The 19,822-nt window shown below is 44.1% G+C and overlaps 1 protein-coding gene across 6 annotated transcripts in view; it reads left to right on the forward strand.

Annotated features, from left to right (window-relative positions):
- LOC102932197 (collagen alpha-1(XXVII) chain B) overlaps positions 1-19,822 on the forward strand; it is a 299,945-nt gene that overhangs the window by 100,204 nt on the left and 179,919 nt on the right. For all 6 annotated transcript variants that reach the window (XR_006286160.1, XM_043530414.1, XM_043530416.1 and 3 more), the window contains 2 exons: positions 1,057-1,110; positions 14,193-14,246. Coding sequence is in view for 5 of the 6 variants with exons in the window: in XM_043530414.1 (XP_043386349.1) it covers positions 1,057-1,110; positions 14,193-14,246 (108 nt within the window). In the remaining variant the exon portion in view is untranslated. The remainder of the gene's footprint in view (positions 1-1,056; positions 1,111-14,192; positions 14,247-19,822) is intronic.

Genomic DNA, 19,822 nt, shown 5'->3' on the forward strand with positions numbered 1-19,822 from the left:
AGGATGTAGGGAGCAGGAACCGAACTGTGGAGTACAGCATGCACCTGCTTGGCAGCGGATCTGATCACCTCCCACTCACAGTTCTCCTTTTGGTAAAAGCTCTTTGGACTCCAGAGCGGTTGGAAAGTTCAGGCTGGGGTCCAAAGATTCTTTAGCCTCCTGCTCTTTCTCTCCCCCCCCCCCCCCCGAGAAACAAAACCCATCATTCATAACAAGCTACTTTAATATAAATCCCCAGTGAGACACTTTAGCTAACAATTATTAATGTAAGTGCTGTAAAAAGGGTTGCAAGAGTGATTAGGAGTTGCAGCTCTCGCTGGAAATTTGGATTCTCCAGTCCATTGAGAATAGACTTTTTAAAGGATTTTATAGTTTTACTTCACCATCTTAAACCTCGTTACGTTCCCCTAAACTGTTACAGACCAGCGTGCAGCAGGGAGCCTTTAACTCTGTTCTGTTGTAACCCAGCATCCAAGAATCCCCACTGCTTTGACATGACTAAACTTACCTCTGCGATATTGCGGCACCATGTTCAGGAACTTCCACCATTGACATCAATTTTATTACTTTTGCCATATTATATAATATCTAGGAGAGTACAGAGCTGGGGTGTGATTATCTCTTTAATATCACAGTTCCTCTAGGAACCTATACTAGAGAGATTACTGTTTCCTTAGCTTTTGTATAATATAACACACAACGTGCCTGCTTCTTTCAACATTGAGATGCAGTTTGTGTTACCTCTATTATGTTACAGCGCATAATCCAGGAAACTGAAACACAGCTGTGATTAGAGAAATAAAGACTACAGCAGCAAGATGAGAATGCTTTGTCTCTGCTCTATTGAAATACATAGTTCTGAGACTGGTGTGCATAGTTTTTATTCCTTTACAGCAGTAGCATAAGTTGCATGGAAACTCTGGGCTTTGTGCCATGACTGGTCTTTCTTCCTTACTCCTGCTCCAAACAGTTAGATTCTGGCTCTTTCAGAACTGTGTCAGAAGAAGCACGGTCTTCTGTATAACTGTAAATAATATTTCTTTACCTCTTTTCTAGGGCCCCGCAGGTCTACCAGGCTTACCAGGCCCACCTGGCAAGAGAGGCCCACGGGTAAGTGGCTTTTTGTGTCTACCCCTGCACCTTATTGCTGGCATCTTGTTTTTCTGTGCTGCTATTCTCCATGCCAACACATGGTGATCACTGTAGTGACTGAGCTAGTGACCACTTCGAGCACAGCTGTTGAGGTCTGGCACAGTTTAGAGCAAAGATTGGCTTCCCTCCTTTCCCCCTCCCCTATCCAAGATTTTCAGCAGGCTGAACTTCTCCTGCCAGGGTCTGGGGAAAGAGCAGCCTGACCTGAGGTTTGGCATTAGCCTATCGGTTGGACTGTTGCTCTCTGTCCTTATCTTCCCACTTTCTCTTTGGTGTCCAACCTTTTATTGTTACAAAACACGCACAGACATTAGGTTTGACCATGCTTCTTCTCTGGCCTTTATGTGCCAGGTCTCCAGACCTACTTCCTGTCACCTCTGAATTTTGCCATTGCACACAATGCTATCTGAGCGGCACCTATAATAAAATTCATTATAATAGTTTTCCACTCAGCTTAGCTGTGGCGGATCCAGAGAAAGGTCCTCTCTGACCTGCTTCTTATCTGTTTCAGAATCTAGTACAAAATCTCTAACCTAGTCTTCAATATCTTCCATGTATTTTCCTTCCTACCCCATATCTGCTAAATTCAGATACAAACATGACTAAGAGTCACAAGAGCCATCCTTGGGAAATGCCTCATCCCATGAAACACCTGGGTTTTTTGAGCCCTGTAGTCAGCTAAGTTACACAAAACTTTTAGCATTAACTCAATGGCAGCAGCAGCTACTGCAGTACTGGGCAATTGTATACCTGGCTGTGTTTTTAACAATAGATGGTGATTCTTGTGGTAGCACAATGTTGTCCCAAAGCGCAGAGCTGAGTGTAGATCCTGAACTCACTCTCTTGCATGCTGAGCTGGGGGAATTGGAGCCCTTGGCCTCTAGGGCGGGAAGGGAAGGAAGGATCATTTAATATCATGATCAAGTCACCTCTTTCAGTTGACCCTTGAGCTAAGGGTGACCAGATGTCCCGATTTTATAGGGACAGCCCTGATTTTTGGGTCTTTTTCTTATATTGACTCCTATGACCCCCCCACCCCTGTCCTGATTTTTCACACTTGCTGTCTGGTCACCCTACTTGAGTTGCCAGAGTTCCCACTGGTACCAGAGGGAACTTTGGCTGGAAAGATGAGTCAGCCCCACATGAGGCCTTTCAAAGCTGGCTCTGAGGGCTGAAAACAGGGCAGTGCCAGAGGGCGCTTGTGTTACGTTCCAGTGGAATTCATGGTAAATGGGCGTGGATAAGTGTACCCCATTTCTGTACTAGTAAAAGGGAATGGCCTGATTTTTTCCCCCCAAAGAAGCTGAGTGCCCATAGCTGCCCCTGAACCACTTCTCCTCTGTGGCACAGATAGCGTTAAACACACATGGGTGGAGCCCCAGGGCCCAAGTAGTTTGTTAGCTAGTTATGGGCACAGGTAGTGCCTTACCAGCATGTGAATGTCATTCACAGTGATTCATACAACAACAAGAAGTATTCTGTGCTGGTACGTGCAAAGACATGCAGTTCAGAGGAAGGCAGCATATCTAGTGCTTAGAGCAGATGCCTCCATTCTAACTGGGATTCTGCCACTGACTCACATGACCTAAGGGAAGTCATTTAACCCCATTTGTAACAGAGGAGTCACACAGGGATGTAATACCGCATTCGCTTAACTAACAGGAGGGGTGAGGATTAGCTAACTAATGTCTGCTCTTCCGTTGCAAATTTTTCATTCCAGGAGCTCTTAAGCACTTCTATAATGGGTCCTGATTCTCATTTACACTAAGGCCCCTTTCCTCCACTCTGTCAATGTAAAGGGACCTTAAAGTGTAATTTATGCCCACTTTAAGGCCCCCTTATGCAGCCAGGATGATGTAAAGGGACCTTCGTGTAAAGGACGACCAGGCCTGATGTTTTCAATACAGGTTATTTATTTACATCACTGTTCTGCACTGCCACTTTTGCAGCATGGGCACTGAGAGATCCAAGCATTTAGCTATTGTTTTGTACTGTTGCCTTCACAATACTGGGTAACATTTTGCACAGATACAGCTGATGTTTTGTGCAGAGATCTGCGCGTTGCAATCCATGTCATAGGCAGGCATAGCTACCTTTTATTCCCCCTTCTGGCAAATAGAGTGACCCAGCAGTGGTTTTACAAGACTCCAGGTACATATTTTACATAATCCTTTATTGACATACACATTAGCACAGACCATGCTTAAATACCAACACTGGGTTCTCCTATAAGCCTGCAGTTGTGGAAAATTACCAGTTAAGGCTGAAAGTCTCTGCTTTCCCCGGCTCGTTATCCTTACTGCAGGTCTCCAGCAGAGCTTAGTGAGCACAATGGGATGTCTACACTTGGAGCTGGGAGTGTGATTTCCCGCTCAAGGAGACCTCATCCTGCAAGCTCTCCTGGAGCTAGCGTAATAAAAACAGAAGACAGCTGCAGGGGCATGAGCGGCGAGGGACGTATTTGGGTGGCTAGCCTCTCCCACTGCCTGCACTGGCCATGGCCTGTGTTCTATTTTTAGTGTGCTAGCTTGCTGAGAGCTAGTGAAAATAACTTTCCTGGAGCTGGGAAGCACAAACCCAGCTTGAAGTGTAGACATACCCTTATGGTACGTAAACTTAATCCAAGGTCTGGAGGCCCCAGCTTTCCTGTGCGCACATATCCAAATTCCTCCAGCTTAACAAAACTGAGCTTTGAAATTTCAGTGGCATTAAAAGCGGGGGAAAAAGTGTTGTTAAGGCTCTGAGCAGGTCTTTCAGTGTCCTCCTCCCATCCATGGCACAGCCTGCTTCAGCAGGGAAGCCCCTGACAGTCACGTGTAACTTCTTGAGTTAAATCCCAGCCAGGGGGTTCTCATCAACTCAGGATGGAAATCCCAGCTGGGAAGTAATCAGATGCAGCTGAGCCTAGTTTGGCTGGCTCAGCTCTTTGAAACTGAGCCTAATTTCAGGAGAGAGAAAGGGGTGGCGGTATAAATGCCTGGACTTGGAGCACTAAAGACAGAAGAACTGCCCTGCGTGTATTGTTGTTTTGTCTTCGTTAACGGTTCTGGGATTTAAGGATTTGCACTGCAGGAAGGGAATGTGGCCAGACAGTAGGATGGGCTTAGAGGGGTTCTTCTTTTTTGGTTGCAAAAGAACCCTGAAAAAATAAATAATCAACCCCAGAGAGGATTTTTTTTTTTCCTTTTTGCTTAACCTGGATGTCCTATGAAATTCCTCTGAAGCTACACAGACCTTGTCCCTGCTACAACAAGACCCATACTGGATCGGCCCATTGGTCTATCAAGTGAGGTATCCTGCCTCTAGCAGAGAGGCTAGCCCCTGAAATTTTAGGGGGAGGAGGAACGATGCATGTAACTAGCTTTGCAATGTTGTACATTTTGAGAGCAGGAAGGGTTTCTTCCTTTCCTCTGCAGTTTATGGCCTGATGAGGCATGGTGCTCTCATCATAGCTTGGATAACTTCTGTGTTGTTAATGCTTACAAAATTAGCCATCTCCTCAGCAACCTGCCACGGCCTTTGACTCTGATCACCTGCAGCAGTGAATTCCACAGGGTGACAATGTCCTATTGATACAGCACAGTATTTCCACTTCTTTATACAAGTCTGCGGGGTGACCCCCATGGTCCCCATGATTATTGGACAGCGTAAAAATAACTCTGAGTGGCTTTCTCTTTTCTACGGTTGGTGGCCCACTGTTGGTTTATGGAGAGCTGGCTGGTCACATGATGCTGGCTCCTTATTTCCAATCTTCCTGAGCAAAATAAGCTATAACAGTCGAAGCGTAGTATTGCCGGTGTATACCTGTATTCACACTAGGGGCTCTTGCCAGCATAGCTCTGTCGGTCTCCAATCTCACCCCGACCGATATAGCTATGCCAATGAAAGTTTGTAGAATAGATCTGGACAGTGACTTAATTGTGATAGGCATAGAACTCACCAGCTGTAGTTTGTACTGGCACTACATGGTGGGTTTTTAACTGGTATTTCAGTTAGGGGCATGTGGGATTTTTTATATTTATATTGAAATACTTTTATTGGTACAATCCCTAGCCTGGATGCAGTTCTGTTGGTATAAGGATACCTGATATGGGAATAGCTGTACCAGCATAAAGCACCTTTGTACTGACATAACTGCATCCATGCTAGGGAAGTTCTACCACTTTAACTATGCTGCTAGAAAGTGGTACCACATTTGTGTGCAGACAGCTCGATTGCACTGAAGAATGTGCGTGGCTTAGTGAGGTCTGCAGAAAGAGAGTTAAAAGGTGCTGTAAACCACAGCAATAATGCTTACGCGGCAGTTTCCAAATGTTAATTAAACCTTACAACCGCACTCTGGAGTAGCACAGGAAGCCTGCACATGTGGAAACCAATGGGAAGTTTGCCATTGGATTCACTTCCACAGAAACACACTTAGGGTAAAATTTTCAAAAGTGCTTAAGTGACTTAGGAGCTTAAGTCCCATTAAAAGTCAATTTTGCAGATGGGCAAACTGATTTGCCTAAGGTCTCATAGCCAGCCAGAGGCAGAGCTGGGAATAGGACCCAAAAGACTTTAATGCCAACTCTCTGCACTAATTTTAAGCTCTCAATAAATAGGAGAAATTCCATTGTGCAAGTAGGTAAAATGTTGCTTTTGCACTCACTGATTCTTACCTCCATCACGCCATGAGCCTCAGAGCATTGGAAGATTCCAAGCTCCTGCTGTAGCATTTCATTGCTACATCTTGTCTTTGGTTGCAAAAAAATAATCCTAATCTTTTTCAAAAATGGGGCTTTTCCCCCCAAGATGATAAAATTTCAATCTTCTGTAAAGATTGTCCCAATCTCCTCATTCCACTAGGAAGGTTTTCCAGTTTCTAAGTAGAAGTGTTTAAAGAAACAGTTTGTTTGGCCTCATTTCAAATATTTAGCTCATTTTTCAGCAAGCCAAAGGTCAGAGTGGAATCTGGAGGTCAGGAGCAGAAAAGCTGCTTTACATTGTGAAGCCCCCAAGTATAATGAGTTTTCAATGAGTAGCTGTCCCGTTTGGATGAAGCGCTGTAGCATTTTGCGTGAGTTTTTTAATGGGGGGAATTGCACACAGTTGCACTTTTGTTAATTTGTGCAGGCTGTGAACCAGTACAAATAAAAGAGTTTCTGTGAGATGGGTCCCATCTCTGCCCATGTAGCAGAGATGAACTGGCTGGCGCTGTGGAGTTCACAAGTAGATAGCTTTCACATGAGGTGGCATTCCATCCAGATTACAAGCCCAGCCACATTTGGGAACCCCCTTACCCCACCCCATTTTCAGAACACATTGAGGGATTGTGTTCAGTGCCTGGTTTCCATGCTGCTGATCCTCTGGTGACTGCTGATGATTAAAACAGTGTCCCATGATAAAACTTTCCATGGAATTTCTGGTGCCGAGGCTGGAAGACTTCAGATATAAATCGACTTGTTGCTGGGTTTTATTGTTTAAGCAGTGCCGAGAGTGAGCCAAGATTGTGTGTGTGAATAACATAGAGGCTGGTAGAATTTCAGCTCCTAACTTGGTGGACTCAATGTTGTCCCATCCGATGCAAAGAAAAGAGAAATGAGATGATGATGATGATTACATATAGTCATAATACTTATGAGTATATACCGACCCTTTTAGTTGAAGGGGAAAGAAGTAGGGTTTAATCTAAAAGAGCATGAATAGAGGGTAGCAACTAGCTCTAGCACAGCTCATCTATGGAAAGATGGCTACGTCTGGGAGATACTGATTAGGGATAGGTAATCCTGATGGTCTGGAAGGGGAGGGTAATGAAAACTGGATTAGGCTGAGTAACACAGGAGTAGTTAGCTGAAAGGAAGATTGGACAGACACTGTCTTTGTGAGGTGCGTGTTGATAGGGGGATGGATGTCTCTGAGACTGTTGGTTTGATGAGAAGAAGCTGCCTTTCAACATGTCATATAACAGGCAGTTAACTGGGATTGGAGCATCAAATGTTGCAGCTGTAGTTGTTTCGTGCTAGTAGTCTGATGTGGTCCCTTTGCCTAGGAGCTGTCCTAAATATGCCTTTGGTGAAGTTCCCTCTGTGAGTGGTTAGTTCAGGTGGGAGTAGTTAAAACTGGTCTTACTGGAGTGGCTAAGGGTTGGTGAGGATGAGATTGTGCAGTTGAGAAGGGGCTTTGATTTGCTTTGGCTTTTTATACATTCTTTGTGCCTTCAGTGTGAGAGAGAGGGACAAGATTGAGAGCACTATAGACTTGGGAGGCTGCTGGTTTTCCTACCATCCATTATTATTTATTTGTATAGTGGTAGCACCTAGGAGCCCCTGTCATAGACCAACACCCCACTGTGCTAGGTGCTGTACAAATACAGAACAAAAGGACAGTCCTTGCTCCAAAGAGATTATGACCTAAGTGTCTATGTTCCGGAGTTCTGGTCAAGGGATAAGTTTTAGAGGTGAAAGGGTACGTCATTCCCCATATCCATTTAATCATAGGGCACTCTGTTGAAATTGCCTATAAGCATGCAGCTTGTGATGGTGGAGAGATGGACACCTGAGCAGCAAAGACTCAACTGAGACAAGGAGGTTGCATAGGCAGCCCCACGGCTATTAGATGACAGTGACTTGTTTATTACTATCCTTATATTCATAGCCATGTCCTAAAGGTGAAAGATGTCCTGGTTTATTAGCAAACGCCCTCTGATTTGGAATGTTTGCTAGGCAGGAGTTTATACTTGGACCGGCTGATTCTACAGAGTTGGAGCGTCACCGCCTTTCGTGATCACTTATTATAGCTGAAAGAGAAGCGTAATGAGCTGAATAGTCGCTGTTGGGATCAGTGTAAATGAAGGGGTAGTTGCATCTGCCATTGGCTACAGGAGATAATAGAATGGCTCCATGAACATCTGAGACACACATTGTTATATTTAGGATTGATTGGGTTGCAGAGGGGCTGTTAGCTCCATTAGTGGTTTGATTGGGGTACGTGTCACTGGGACATGTGCTATGCATAAGGGCACTTGTTTCTGAGATAGATTAATTGAAATTAGGTGTGGTGGTTTCTTTTTTCATTTTTGCTGCGTGCTGGGGTGGGTTGTTTGTAGTTGCCTATGGGCAGACTTGATGAAAGGCGAGAGGTGGTTGATGGTGAGACGGTATGAAAGAGGAGTGAAAGTTGCCTGTGGGATTGGAGAGGAACAATAAGCTAGGTGAGGAATAAATGCACCCACGGGCTGGCAGAACACAGAGACCATCTCCATATAGCATCTTAACACTGATCTGGGCATGTGTATGTGGGCTTGGAGGGTGCAGTTTAAAGTTCCACCAATTACTTCCATTGCCATTATAGACAGGTGCGTAGCTTAAATCCTAGGGCCTGCCTGTTCAGATTTTTGCTGCTCAAAGCTCCGGAGGCAGATGCTGTCCTGTACGTTTTGTTACTCTGCTCATGGTTAGCTGTACCATGCTGACTCTTTCTCCTCTGCCAAGAATGTGGGTGTAAACTTAGATTAAAGGGCTAACCGTGTTGGAACATATCAAAATCAGTTATTTTTTACCATTTTAGGACTCTTGCCAGACTACGCCCTTGTCTCTCCATAGCTGCACTATACATTTTAAATGAGACTCTCATAACCTTTGGGCTTGATCACTGCCATGCCCTGGTTACTGGGTTGGACTTCCCACTACACCAGCAGCACATTGCCTTCCACTTAGTCAGACTGGGATGCTTTGGAGATTTCGAGTGAGATGGATGTCTCCTATTTTGATCTTGCTAACCCCATGTTCTGTTCACCTCCCTATGTCTCTGATCCCACTGAAGTTAATGCTAAAACTCTTATTGAATTCAATAGTATAGGAACAACCCCTTAAACTAGGGATCTGGGTGTTTATCTTATTGCATATCTTATCACTGGGTGTTGAGAATTCTGATCTTGCAGGCCTTTGCTTGGACTGAAGACTGGTCCCCTTTTCAGGCTGGCTTTTGGTTAATGCTTCCTACAGTTGTGCTGGAAAAGTCTGCCTATGAACTGTGTTAGGTACATTATTTGTTAGCCCATGAATTTCTGACTGGAAGTTTAGCCATAGATAGGGCTACAGATTTGTTACAGCATTTTTTAAATAAAAAATCACAGAGCAGTCATAGTGAATTTAGTAAAAGTCACGGATTTAGTGACTGCTCCATGATTTTTGTTTAAAAATGCCCTGACAGACATGTAGGCACCGACCATCCGTAGCAGCACCCTCCGCCCCGGCACCACAACCCTAATCTTGGTCTGAGTGGGAAGGGGAGCTGAGCCCAGACCCATGAGACAGCAGCCGCTGCTGCAGGGTGAGTCACAGACACCAAAAAAGTTGCGGACAAGCAGGAAAATTATGCTATCTGTAACTCTCTTCCCACCATGACAGACCTGTAACTGTAGCTATAGATTCCGCATTTCCAGCTGGAAGCTGGGTCAGCGTCAATCAGCATTGGCTGTTCCCGGTTGGAGATATTGACTCTGGCTCTGAATATTTGGCTCTGAATATTTCCTTGATGCCAAAGACCCTAGGAAAATGCTTTAATCAGGGACAGCGAGGAAAACTGGTCCAATGATTAGGGCACTAGCCTGGGACTTGAGAAAACCTGTGTTCAATCCCTGCTCTGCCAGACTTCTCATTCTGTGAAACATGATGATGTACATAAGAACATCCATACTGGGTCAGACCAATGGTCCATCTAGTCCAGTATCCTGTCTTCCGACGGTTCCCAGTGCCAGATGCTATAGAGGGAACTAACAGAACAGGGCAGTTAAGTGGTCCATCCCCTGTCATCCAGTCCCAGCATCTGGCAGTCAGAGGCTTAAGGACACCCAGAGCATGAGGTTGCAACCCTGACCATCTTGGCTAATATCCATTTTTGGCCCTATCCTCCACGAATGTATCTAATTCTTTTTTGAACCCAGTTATACTTTTGGCTTTCATAACTTCCCCTGGTAACGAGTTCTGCAGATTGACTGTGCATTATGTGAAGAAGTACTTCCTTATGCTTGTTTCCAACCTGCTGCCTAATAATTTCATCAGGTGACCTCTGGTTCTTGTGTTATATGAAGAGGTAACTAACACTTCTCTATTAACCCTCTCCACACCATTCATGATTTTACAGATTTCTGTCATATCCCCCCTTAGTCGTCTCTTTTCCAAGCTGAACAGTGCCAGTCTTTTTAATCTTTCTCCATATGGAAGCTGTTTCATACCTCTGAGCAACAAAAATGCTTTTCTCTGTACCTTTACCAATTCTAAAAGATCTTTTTTGAGATGGGGGGCCAGAACTGCATGCAGTATTCCAGGAGTGAGCATACCATGGATTTATATAGCGGCATTATGATATTTTATGTCTTATTATCTATCCTGTTCCTAATGGTTCCCAACATTCTGTTAACTTTTTAAACTGCCACTGCATATTGAGGGGATGTTTTCAGAGAACTATCCACAGTGACTCCAAGATCTCTGCCTTGAGTGGTACAGCTAATTAAAACCCCATCAGTTTTTATGTATTGTTGGGATTATGTTTTTCAATGTGCATTACTCTGCATTTATCAACATTGAATTTCACCTGCCATTTTGTTGCCCAGTCATCCAGTTTTGTGAGATCTCTTTGCAGTCTCCTTTGCACTTACCTATCTTGAGTAATTTTGTATCATCTGCAAACTTTGCCACCTCACTGTTTACCCCTTTTTCCAGATCATTTATGAAATTACTGATGAGCACTGGTCTCAGTACAGATCCTTGGGGGACCCTGCTACTTACCTCTCTCCATTCTGATAACTGACCATTTTTTCCTATCCATTGTTTCCTGTCTTTTAACCAGTTACTGATCCATGAGGGGACCTTCCCTGTTATCCCATCACTCCTTACTTTGCTGAAGAGCCTTTGGTGAGGGACCTTGTCAAAGGCTTTCTGAAAATCCAAGTACGCTATATCCACTGGATTACTCTTGTCCAAGTCTTTGCTGACCCCCTCAAAAAGTTCTAATAGATTGGTGAGGCATGACTTCCCTTTACAAAAGCTGTTTTAACTCTTCCCCAACAGATCTGTTGGCTCAACAAATGCTCATGCTACCAGATGTAATAAAAAACTCACAATTTTAATGAAACTAAATAAAACTAGTGGGATAGCTCAGTGGTTTGAGCATTGGCCTGCTAAACCTAGCGTTGTGAGTTCAATCCTTGAGGGGGCCATTTAGGGATTTGGGGCAAAAATTGGAACTGTGTCTTTTAAAGGCGATTAAAGGCACTGAATTCCTTAGTTAGTTGGACACTAATTCCATTTGTCTCCTTTGGAAATCACAGCCTGGGAGATCTGGACCCAGACATGCAGAAGTGATGACAGCAAATATTACTGTCTCAGAGCTGAGAAAGCAGCCAAATAACTTTCTCTTTATCCACCAATCTATGCTCCTCCTTTAAATCAAGAGTAAATGAAAGTACTTCTGCTGTTGGTGTAGAGATTGTGCATGTTGGCAGAATACGAATCTTCAGAACTGACTCTTCAAATTGCTACGCCTCCCAGGAACGTGTTCTGGGATTTAGCAGCATTATTACCTCTGCCTGAAAAGTTAGCAGATTGCTTCTGCTCTGTACAAAGCCTGGGATAATTTATTTTTAGCTTCTTATTCCAGATAGCTCCTTAAATAGTCTTTGGAAAACATGTTGAGTTCTTTTAATAAATGATTTAAAAGGAGATATTGCTATATATCATCTATTGTAGGTATTTTACAGTGCCAGTTGCCCTTAGTATTGTCAAAGTCAGATTCAGGACTCACATAATTTGTCAGACCACTCTGTTTATTAGGAAAGCACTTTGCCAATGCACCCAGATATGTGAGCCCCTCTCTGAGGCTCAAGCTAACTTATTTATACAAATAAGCCAAAGCCAATTTAACATAAGAGACAAAAGGAAGCAGAAACTGACAAATATACATACATATCTTATTTGCATATTAACGTTTACCAATCTCCTAGCTCAGTAGGAGCTCCAAGTTAATTAGTTTGAGGACCTATTGTCTCACACTCCTTAATGTTTCTCTTCCTGACAACTATATTTCAACAAACCCTTCAAGTAGCATTTCTTTAGTGAATTATAATTTCAATGTAATTCATTCTACTTTCCCAGTATCTAGGCAGAGAAAATTGCTATAGCTTTTTGAGTGAGGGTCACAGACTATATTTTTCATCACTGATGTATCTATTTTTGAAATGAAAGAATCATTTAAGTGCCACTGGGGAAAACTGAAGCTCATTTTAAACAGGGACTTTACCATATGCCAATCACAGTATGGATTTGCATTCTAGTCTCATCAGAGCCTCTAAAAAGGCAAAATTTCAAGCACTTTTCAGGGGATGTGCCCTGAAGGTTAAACAAGTAGTTAAACCGTTAAAATAAAGTACCTCTATTTCCCCTTATTTCATTGTAGCAAGTACCTCTATTTCCCCTTATTTCAGCTCTCAGAAACGAGCCTGCTGCTTGTTCTAAAATGCCAAGTAAATCGCTCTAAATATATACGGTCTTCTTGATCCTCCAAATCGCTGCTCCTTCTGGGGCTTTTGCAACTATTTTGATTCCTGATGAGGATGCAGCTATGCCCACACAGCACACTTTATACTGCTGTAGTAAAGCTACCTCCCATGAATGAAACAAGCTATTCTGATAAAAGCACAGCTTTGCTGGAACAGCTCTGTCTATGCTAGGGACTTCTGCCAGCACAGCTCTGTTGGTCACAATCACACCCCTGACTGACATGGATTATGTCTCTATTACAGACTTCTGCAAGCATAGCTAAGTTTTATACACCCTGGTACCGCACTGGGGCTAAGCACAAAACCTCCAAGGCTGCCAGGAGTTTAAAGGTCCTATTGTCTGCTAGCATAACTCCACTGAATAGTGTCCCGAGGGAGGAAGTCAGGTCACACAGGAAATGTGAGGTTTCAGAGCAGCAGCCGTGTTAGTCTGTATCCGCAAAAAGAAAAGGAGTACTTGTGGCACCTTAGAGACTAACAAATTTATTTGAGCATAAGCTTTCGTAGACGAAAGCTTATGCTCAAATAAATTTTTTAGCCTCTAAGGTGCCACAAGTACTCCTTTTCTTTTTATAGGAAATGCGATTGCAGAGAAGCTCTTAGACTTGAGGCCTGGTATTAACTGAAGTCAGTGGAGCTATGTGGAAGCCCAGCACGCTTGAGAGAGATCACCACTTTACTGCCATTGCTAATGCAGTTGCAAGTGGTTAGTGGGTTGCTCTCTAAAGTGGTTGCTGACACTTTGCAAATCTGCACTCTGGTGGGAGACTCCTGCAGTTGTGCACTGATGTGAAGGTAGGTTTTTAAACCACCTCGCATCCCCTGTGTCTCTGCATTGCAAACTGCTCATGTTCTCAGTCTGGTTACAGTTGTATTTGCCATACAAGAACAATCTGCTAAAACGGGGTCAGCCCTGTCCAGCCACGGTGCCGTTATCTCCTTGTTACTGCTGGCTAATTAAGAGGGCTGCCTAATCAGTGTTCTGCTTAAGCCACCTCCCTCCTGGGAGGAGCAAACTGAAGCTGTGTTGATTCCATGGAGGGGAAGAGTGACTGAAATGCTCACACCAGCTCTATCCCTCCTGCTGCCAGGAATGGCTTTTGTTAATTACAGATGTTTCGGGATGGTGACCTGGTCTACACTTAAAAGTATTGCCTGCATAGTTATGTTGGTTCAGAGTGTGCAAAACTCCAACCAACATTGCTTTCTGGCAAAAGCCCCTGTGTAGATGTAGTGTTATTGCCCCCTTTTCCCCAAAAAAGTCCTTTTTTCAGTGTAGCTTATTTTGTTTGGGGACCTGGATCACCTCTAGGAGGGTTTGCAGGTATAGCAAAACCTTTCTAGTACAATCAAGACCCGTGTCATTCCTGGGGATTGGACTGAGCCTGGATCTGAGCTTCCTCAAAGTTCGGGGGTGCTTGGAGCTGGGGTTTTGGCTCCATCCATATTGAATAACGTTGATTTGTATAGATTTATTATGCCTTCTTTTTTTCTTTTTTTTTAGGGTCCTCTTGGTCCCCATGGAAACCCTGGCCGCCCTGGTCTACCTGGCCTTAAAGTAAGTATTTACCAATGTGAAAAGCTTTTGCCTTCTAGCTCCAGAGGAGACCCCAGTAAGGAGAGAGAGCATATAAGGCTACTCGACTCCCTAGGGAAATAATTGTAAGGGCTCTTTCACCACCTCGTTTCACACACAACACAGCAAGGTCCTCTCCCTACACCCTGTGAAACTCCCTGCAGCATTGCAAGGCATGCCGTCTGCACCCTCAAAATTCACACGAAGCTCCCAATAGTATCACAGATTTCTTCATCCTCCACAAGATCAGACTTCCGTCCCGTAAGGCCCCTGTTGTTGTTCAGCCTTCTTTGGGTGCTTAGTGAATTCTTCTGGGTTCTTCAGCACACTTAGTCAGCTGTGTGACTGCTACTCCAGTCCAGACCGCCCAGACAGCAGAATTGGCAAAGTATTTCTTTGTCTGTCTCCTCCCTCCCCTGAAATCCCTTCCATCTCTCCTCTTCCCCTCCAAAATTCCACCCAGACTCTTCTTCCTCTGCCTGATACCCCCTTTAATACCATGCAAAGATTCACTTCAGAGTCCTGGCCAAGATTTTGGGATCAGCCAGCAAAGAGGCAAAGAATCTATCCCAGATTTGACCCTGGGCACAATGTATGGTAGGACAGAACTCAGCGGGGTTAGTCACTATGCTGTCAATGACTGCAGTTACGTCCAACACCGCTGAAAGTGTCAAATCTTAAGGAGATCCTAGTAACCTGGGACATAATATCCTACCTGGCCCCTAAAGTCCCACAGTACATCACCTCTTCTGTTGTATTTCAGGTTTCCCTAGTTGCTTCCTTTTGGATGTCCTCTGCCTCCCCCCACCCCCACCAAGTTCTGTGCTCCTTCCTGTACTGATTGCCCCCAAAAGCCTTTACTTCTGCCCCTCTCCTTTTTCTTTCCCCCACTCCCATACAGAAGTTCCACTTCAGTTCAGTAATAGCCCAAGTGCTGTACTGTCAGAGGTGCTATCAAAAAGTTGGCCAGTTAGAAGTAAGGCCTCGCCTGGCTGGCTAGACTACATTGTTAAAGATGCAGATGAAAAGAATAGGGACTAATTCCAGTGTGTTGGCCAACATTCCCTCTTCCAGAAACTTCCATTCTAATATCCAGCTTGATTCATTATCTAAACACGTTCTCTAGAAAATGTAAAAGTCCTAAATTTGGATTCTATTTGAGGCCTGACCTAATCAGAACTAGCTTTAGAGCTACTGGTGGCCCAAGCGAGACCAGAATTTAGTGTCCTATAAAGGAATGCAGGAGGAGGGAATCAGTGAAAATCTCTCTATTAAGCACTAACAAAGTGAAAGCTTTAGGATTTCACATCAAATTGAAGAGAAGGTGCAAATAAGAGTAGATTATTTTCATTAGCACATCAGTAGGAAGAGATGTTTCAATTGCCCCAGAACATCACTAGCAAAGAGTCTAGCAACCTGGCATTCTGCCTCTACATAATTAAAAAGTAGGCACCAGAGATGTGCTGGTGAACAGCAGCTGTTCTGTATTTAAAAGTATAGTTATATGGTCTGAAAAGTGAGGTTATAAAAAGTCTACATCTTGGTGTTCTGTATTTATTCCCTGTCAATGACTTCCGGATCTCACTTGTTGAGTTTTACAGGTCAAATCAAGATCTTTTTATCCTAGCTGTCAGCCATGCAAACTCTACTTGGGATCTGCAATTTGCAAATTCAAGCTTTTTTGTGGGGGAAGTCAATTCCCCTTGCCTTGTACATAGCGAAAAATCATCACTGGTGGTAACAATTATTTAGTCCAAGCTTTCTTCTCTTCAGCTATCTTGACCCTGCCATATGATTTATATATTTTTTAAAAATATTTTTCTTCTTTCCTTTACACCATTCTGGACAGGTGGGCTTAAGGCATTAAATGTTTGATGGGAAGACAAATGGGCCAATGCAGATCATAGATGCATTCTAGTTACAAAGCTTTTCCCTACTAAGGTGCAGTGAAGTTATACAGAGTAGTGGAACACAGTTGACAACTTGGAGAAAACAATGCTCCCTTCCCCACCCAATCCATAAGAAAAACTCATCATCGCCAAGGCAAGCTACATTTCACAGTATGCTTTGATGATCAGCACATGTTGGGGTTTATTGGACTACTGTGGGGAAGGAGTCCTGGAACCGAGCACTGAGAACACCCTACGTTCAGCTCTGTCAAATTCAAATCTTTGGACCTTGATGAGTCCTCTTGATCACCGTTCTGATAGCTGAAGAGTCCCAGCTGCCCTCCTTGCTTGTAGGTGCACTAGGAAAGAGGTGGTTTCAAAGGAAGCCAGGACCCAAAAAGTAGTTCAAAGTTAACATCATGAATTGCATCAAGAAATAAGTTGGGGGTCCAATACTGTCTTTGGAGCACAGATGATAAATGTTTCATGAGTCTGACTCTGGTAGCTACATGGGCCTCCAGCTAGTGCAGAATGTAGAGTTTCTGAGCAGCCTGGTTAATCAAGTCTGTCTAACTTCTTGTCAGTGGCTTGAAAAGGTCCCAGTAAAGGAAAAGAGAGAGCCTCTAGGCTGACAACCATCAGCTGTGGTAGGTGGTTCATCACGATGCTTTCCAAGGCAGAGAGAGAGCTCAGTGTCCCGTAGTAATGTGAGAACCATAGCTAAGTCTTGGGCTGAGAATGAATCTACATCTGGCCAGAGAATCAGCTGAGCAGTGACATAGTTATGCTGGAAGTGAGGGTGCTTCTACTCTCCCTGGCTTGAAGTGGTTTCTATCATATAAAACCCCTGAGCAGTGACTTTTTTGCAAGTTTTTACAACACACTATACAGACTGGGTAGCTCTATCTCTTCAGGTGCCACCTCTTGGCAGGCGTGTACGGAGTGCTGTGGTTTTCTCTTTCCTTCCTGCCTTACTTCATTTGGCTGGTATTTAAAGCCCAGCTTCTCAGACTCGGGAAGAAGAAGGGCAGAATAGACTTTGCACGCATCTCTCTGACTTTTGCAATGAATCCACATTGCATTAATCTTGACAGGTGGGCTTCCACATCTGGGATCTGACTTTTTATCTAGAGGTGCTGAGTGTCTACAGCTACAACTGAACTTAGTGGGACCTGCAGGTGCTCAGTATCTCTGAAAATCCATCCCCTGAGAGGCAGGCTAAGTAGTGCTGGCCTCAGTTTTTCCTGTTAAGATGCACTCTGGCAGCTAGCTGAGGTCTTCCCTAGATAGCACTTTGTAATAATAGTAGCTTGGAAAAAACAAGCAATGCAGCAATGGAGACCAAACTTTCCCAGACAGATACAGCTTGGAAAATATGACTAGAACAAATCACTGTCACTGAGGAAGAGAACCAGGAGCATACTTGTTATCAGCTGAATTAACAGGGCACTGATAAGGCCAGGCGGTCAATTGCACATTGGGGATTCGTGGTTAATTTTATTTGACCAAGGGGCGGGTGTGTCTGTGTGTTTATACCATGGTATAAAATCACTTGTAAGTTTATACTGCATTTTAGAGCTGTCCTGTTACATTGTCAAACAAATGAATTTTTTTAAATGTACCCCATGTTAAGAATTCCACCTTGTTCCTGTCATTATGGGGAATCTTAATGGGCATCTGTATGTAAAAAGTTCTTTTAAATAGTACTATATTTTTTTTTAGCCAAATTCCCTGCTGTTGTAAAGGGGCACAGTTTCACTGGATTCAGAGTAGCAGCCATGTTAGTCTGTATTCGCAAAAAGAAAAGGAGTACTTGTGGCACCTTAGAGACTAAGCAATTTATTTGAGCATAAGCTTTCATGAGCTACAGCTCACTTCATCGGATGCATTCAGTGGAAAATACAGTGGGGAGATTTATATACACAGAGAACATGAAACAATGGGTGTTACCATACACACTGTAAGGGGAGTGATCACTTAAGATGAGCTAATTCCAGCCGGGGAGGGGGAGAAAACCTTTTGTAGTGATAATCAAGGTGGGCCATTTCCAGCAGTTGACAAGAACGTCTGAGGAACGGGGGGGGGGGGGGCGGGATAAACATGGGGAAATAGTTTTACTTTGTGTAATGACCCATCCGCTCCCAGTCTCTATTCAAGCCTAAGTTAATTGTATCCAGTTTGCAAATTAATTCCAATTCAGCAGTCTCTCGTTGGAGTCTGTTTTTGAAGTCTTTTTGTTGTAATATTGAGACTTTTAGGTCTGTAATCGAGTGACCAGAAAGATTGAAGTGTTCTCCGACTGGTTTATGAATGTTATAATTCTTGACATCTGATTTGTGTCCATTTATTCTTTTACGTAGAGACTGTCCAGTTTGACCAATGTACATGGCAGAGGGGCATTGCTGGCACATGATGGCATATATCACATTGGTAGATGTGCAGGTGAACGAGCCTCTGATGGTGTGGCTGGTGTGATTAGGCCCTATGATGGTGTCCCATGAATAGATATGTGGAGACAGTTGGCAACGGGCTTTGTTGCAAGGATAGGTTCCTGGGTTAATGGTTCTGTTGTGTGGTGTGTGGTTGCTGGTGAGTATTTGCTTCAGGTTGGGGGTCTGTCTGTCTGTAAGCAGGGACTGGCCTGTCTCCCAAGATCTGTGAGAGTGATGGGTCGTCCTTCAGGATAGGTTGTAGATCCCTGATGATGCGTTGGAGAGGTTTTAGTTGGGGGCTGAAGGTGATGGCTAGTGGCGTTCTGTTTTTTTTTTTTTTTTTTTGTTGGGCCTGTCCTGTAGTAGGTGACTCCTGGGCACTCTTCTGGCTCTGTCAATCTGTTTCTTCACTTCAGCAGGTGGGTACTGTAGTTGTAAGAATGCTTGATAGAGATCTTGTAGGTGTCTGTCTCTGTCTGAGGGGTCGGAGCAAATGCGGTTGTATCGTAGAGCTTGGCTGTAGACGATGGATCGTGCGGTGTGATCTGGGTGAAAGCTGGAGGCATGTAGGTAGGAATAGCGGTCAGTAGGTTTCCGGTATAGGGTGGTGTTTATGTGACCATCGCTTATTAGCACCATAGTGTCCAGGAAGTGGATCTCTTGTGTGGACTGGTCCAGGCTGAGGTTGATGGTGGGATGGAAATTGTTGAAATCGTGGTGGAATTCCTCAAGGGCTTCTTTTCCATGGGTCCAGATGATGAAGATGTCATCAATATAGTGCAAGTAGAGTAGGGGCATTAGGGGACGAGACCTGAGGAAGCGTTGTTCTAAGTCAGCCATAAAAATGTTGGCATGCTGTGGGGTCATGCGGGTACCCATAGCAGTGCCGCTGATCTGAAGGTATACGTTGTCCCCAAATGTGAAATAGTTATGGGTGAGGACAAAGTCACAAAGTTCAGCCACCAGGTTTGCCGTGACATTATTGGGGATAGTGTTCCTGATGGCTTGTAGTCCATCTTTGTGTGGAATGTTGGTGTAGAGGGCTTCTACATCCATAGTGGCCAGGATGGTGTTTTCAGGAAGATCACCGATGGATTGTAGTTTCCTCAGGAAGTCAGTGGTGTCTTGAAGATAGCTGGGAGTGCTGGTAGCGTAGGACCTGAGGAGGGAGTCTACGTAGCCAGACAATCCTGCTGTCAGGGTGCCAATGCCTGAGATGATGGGGCTTCGATTTGTA

The sequence above is a fragment of the Chelonia mydas genome, chromosome 16 (assembly GCF_015237465.2).
Source record: "Chelonia mydas isolate rCheMyd1 chromosome 16, rCheMyd1.pri.v2, whole genome shotgun sequence".
Classification (NCBI taxonomy): Eukaryota; Metazoa; Chordata; order Testudines; family Cheloniidae; genus Chelonia; species Chelonia mydas.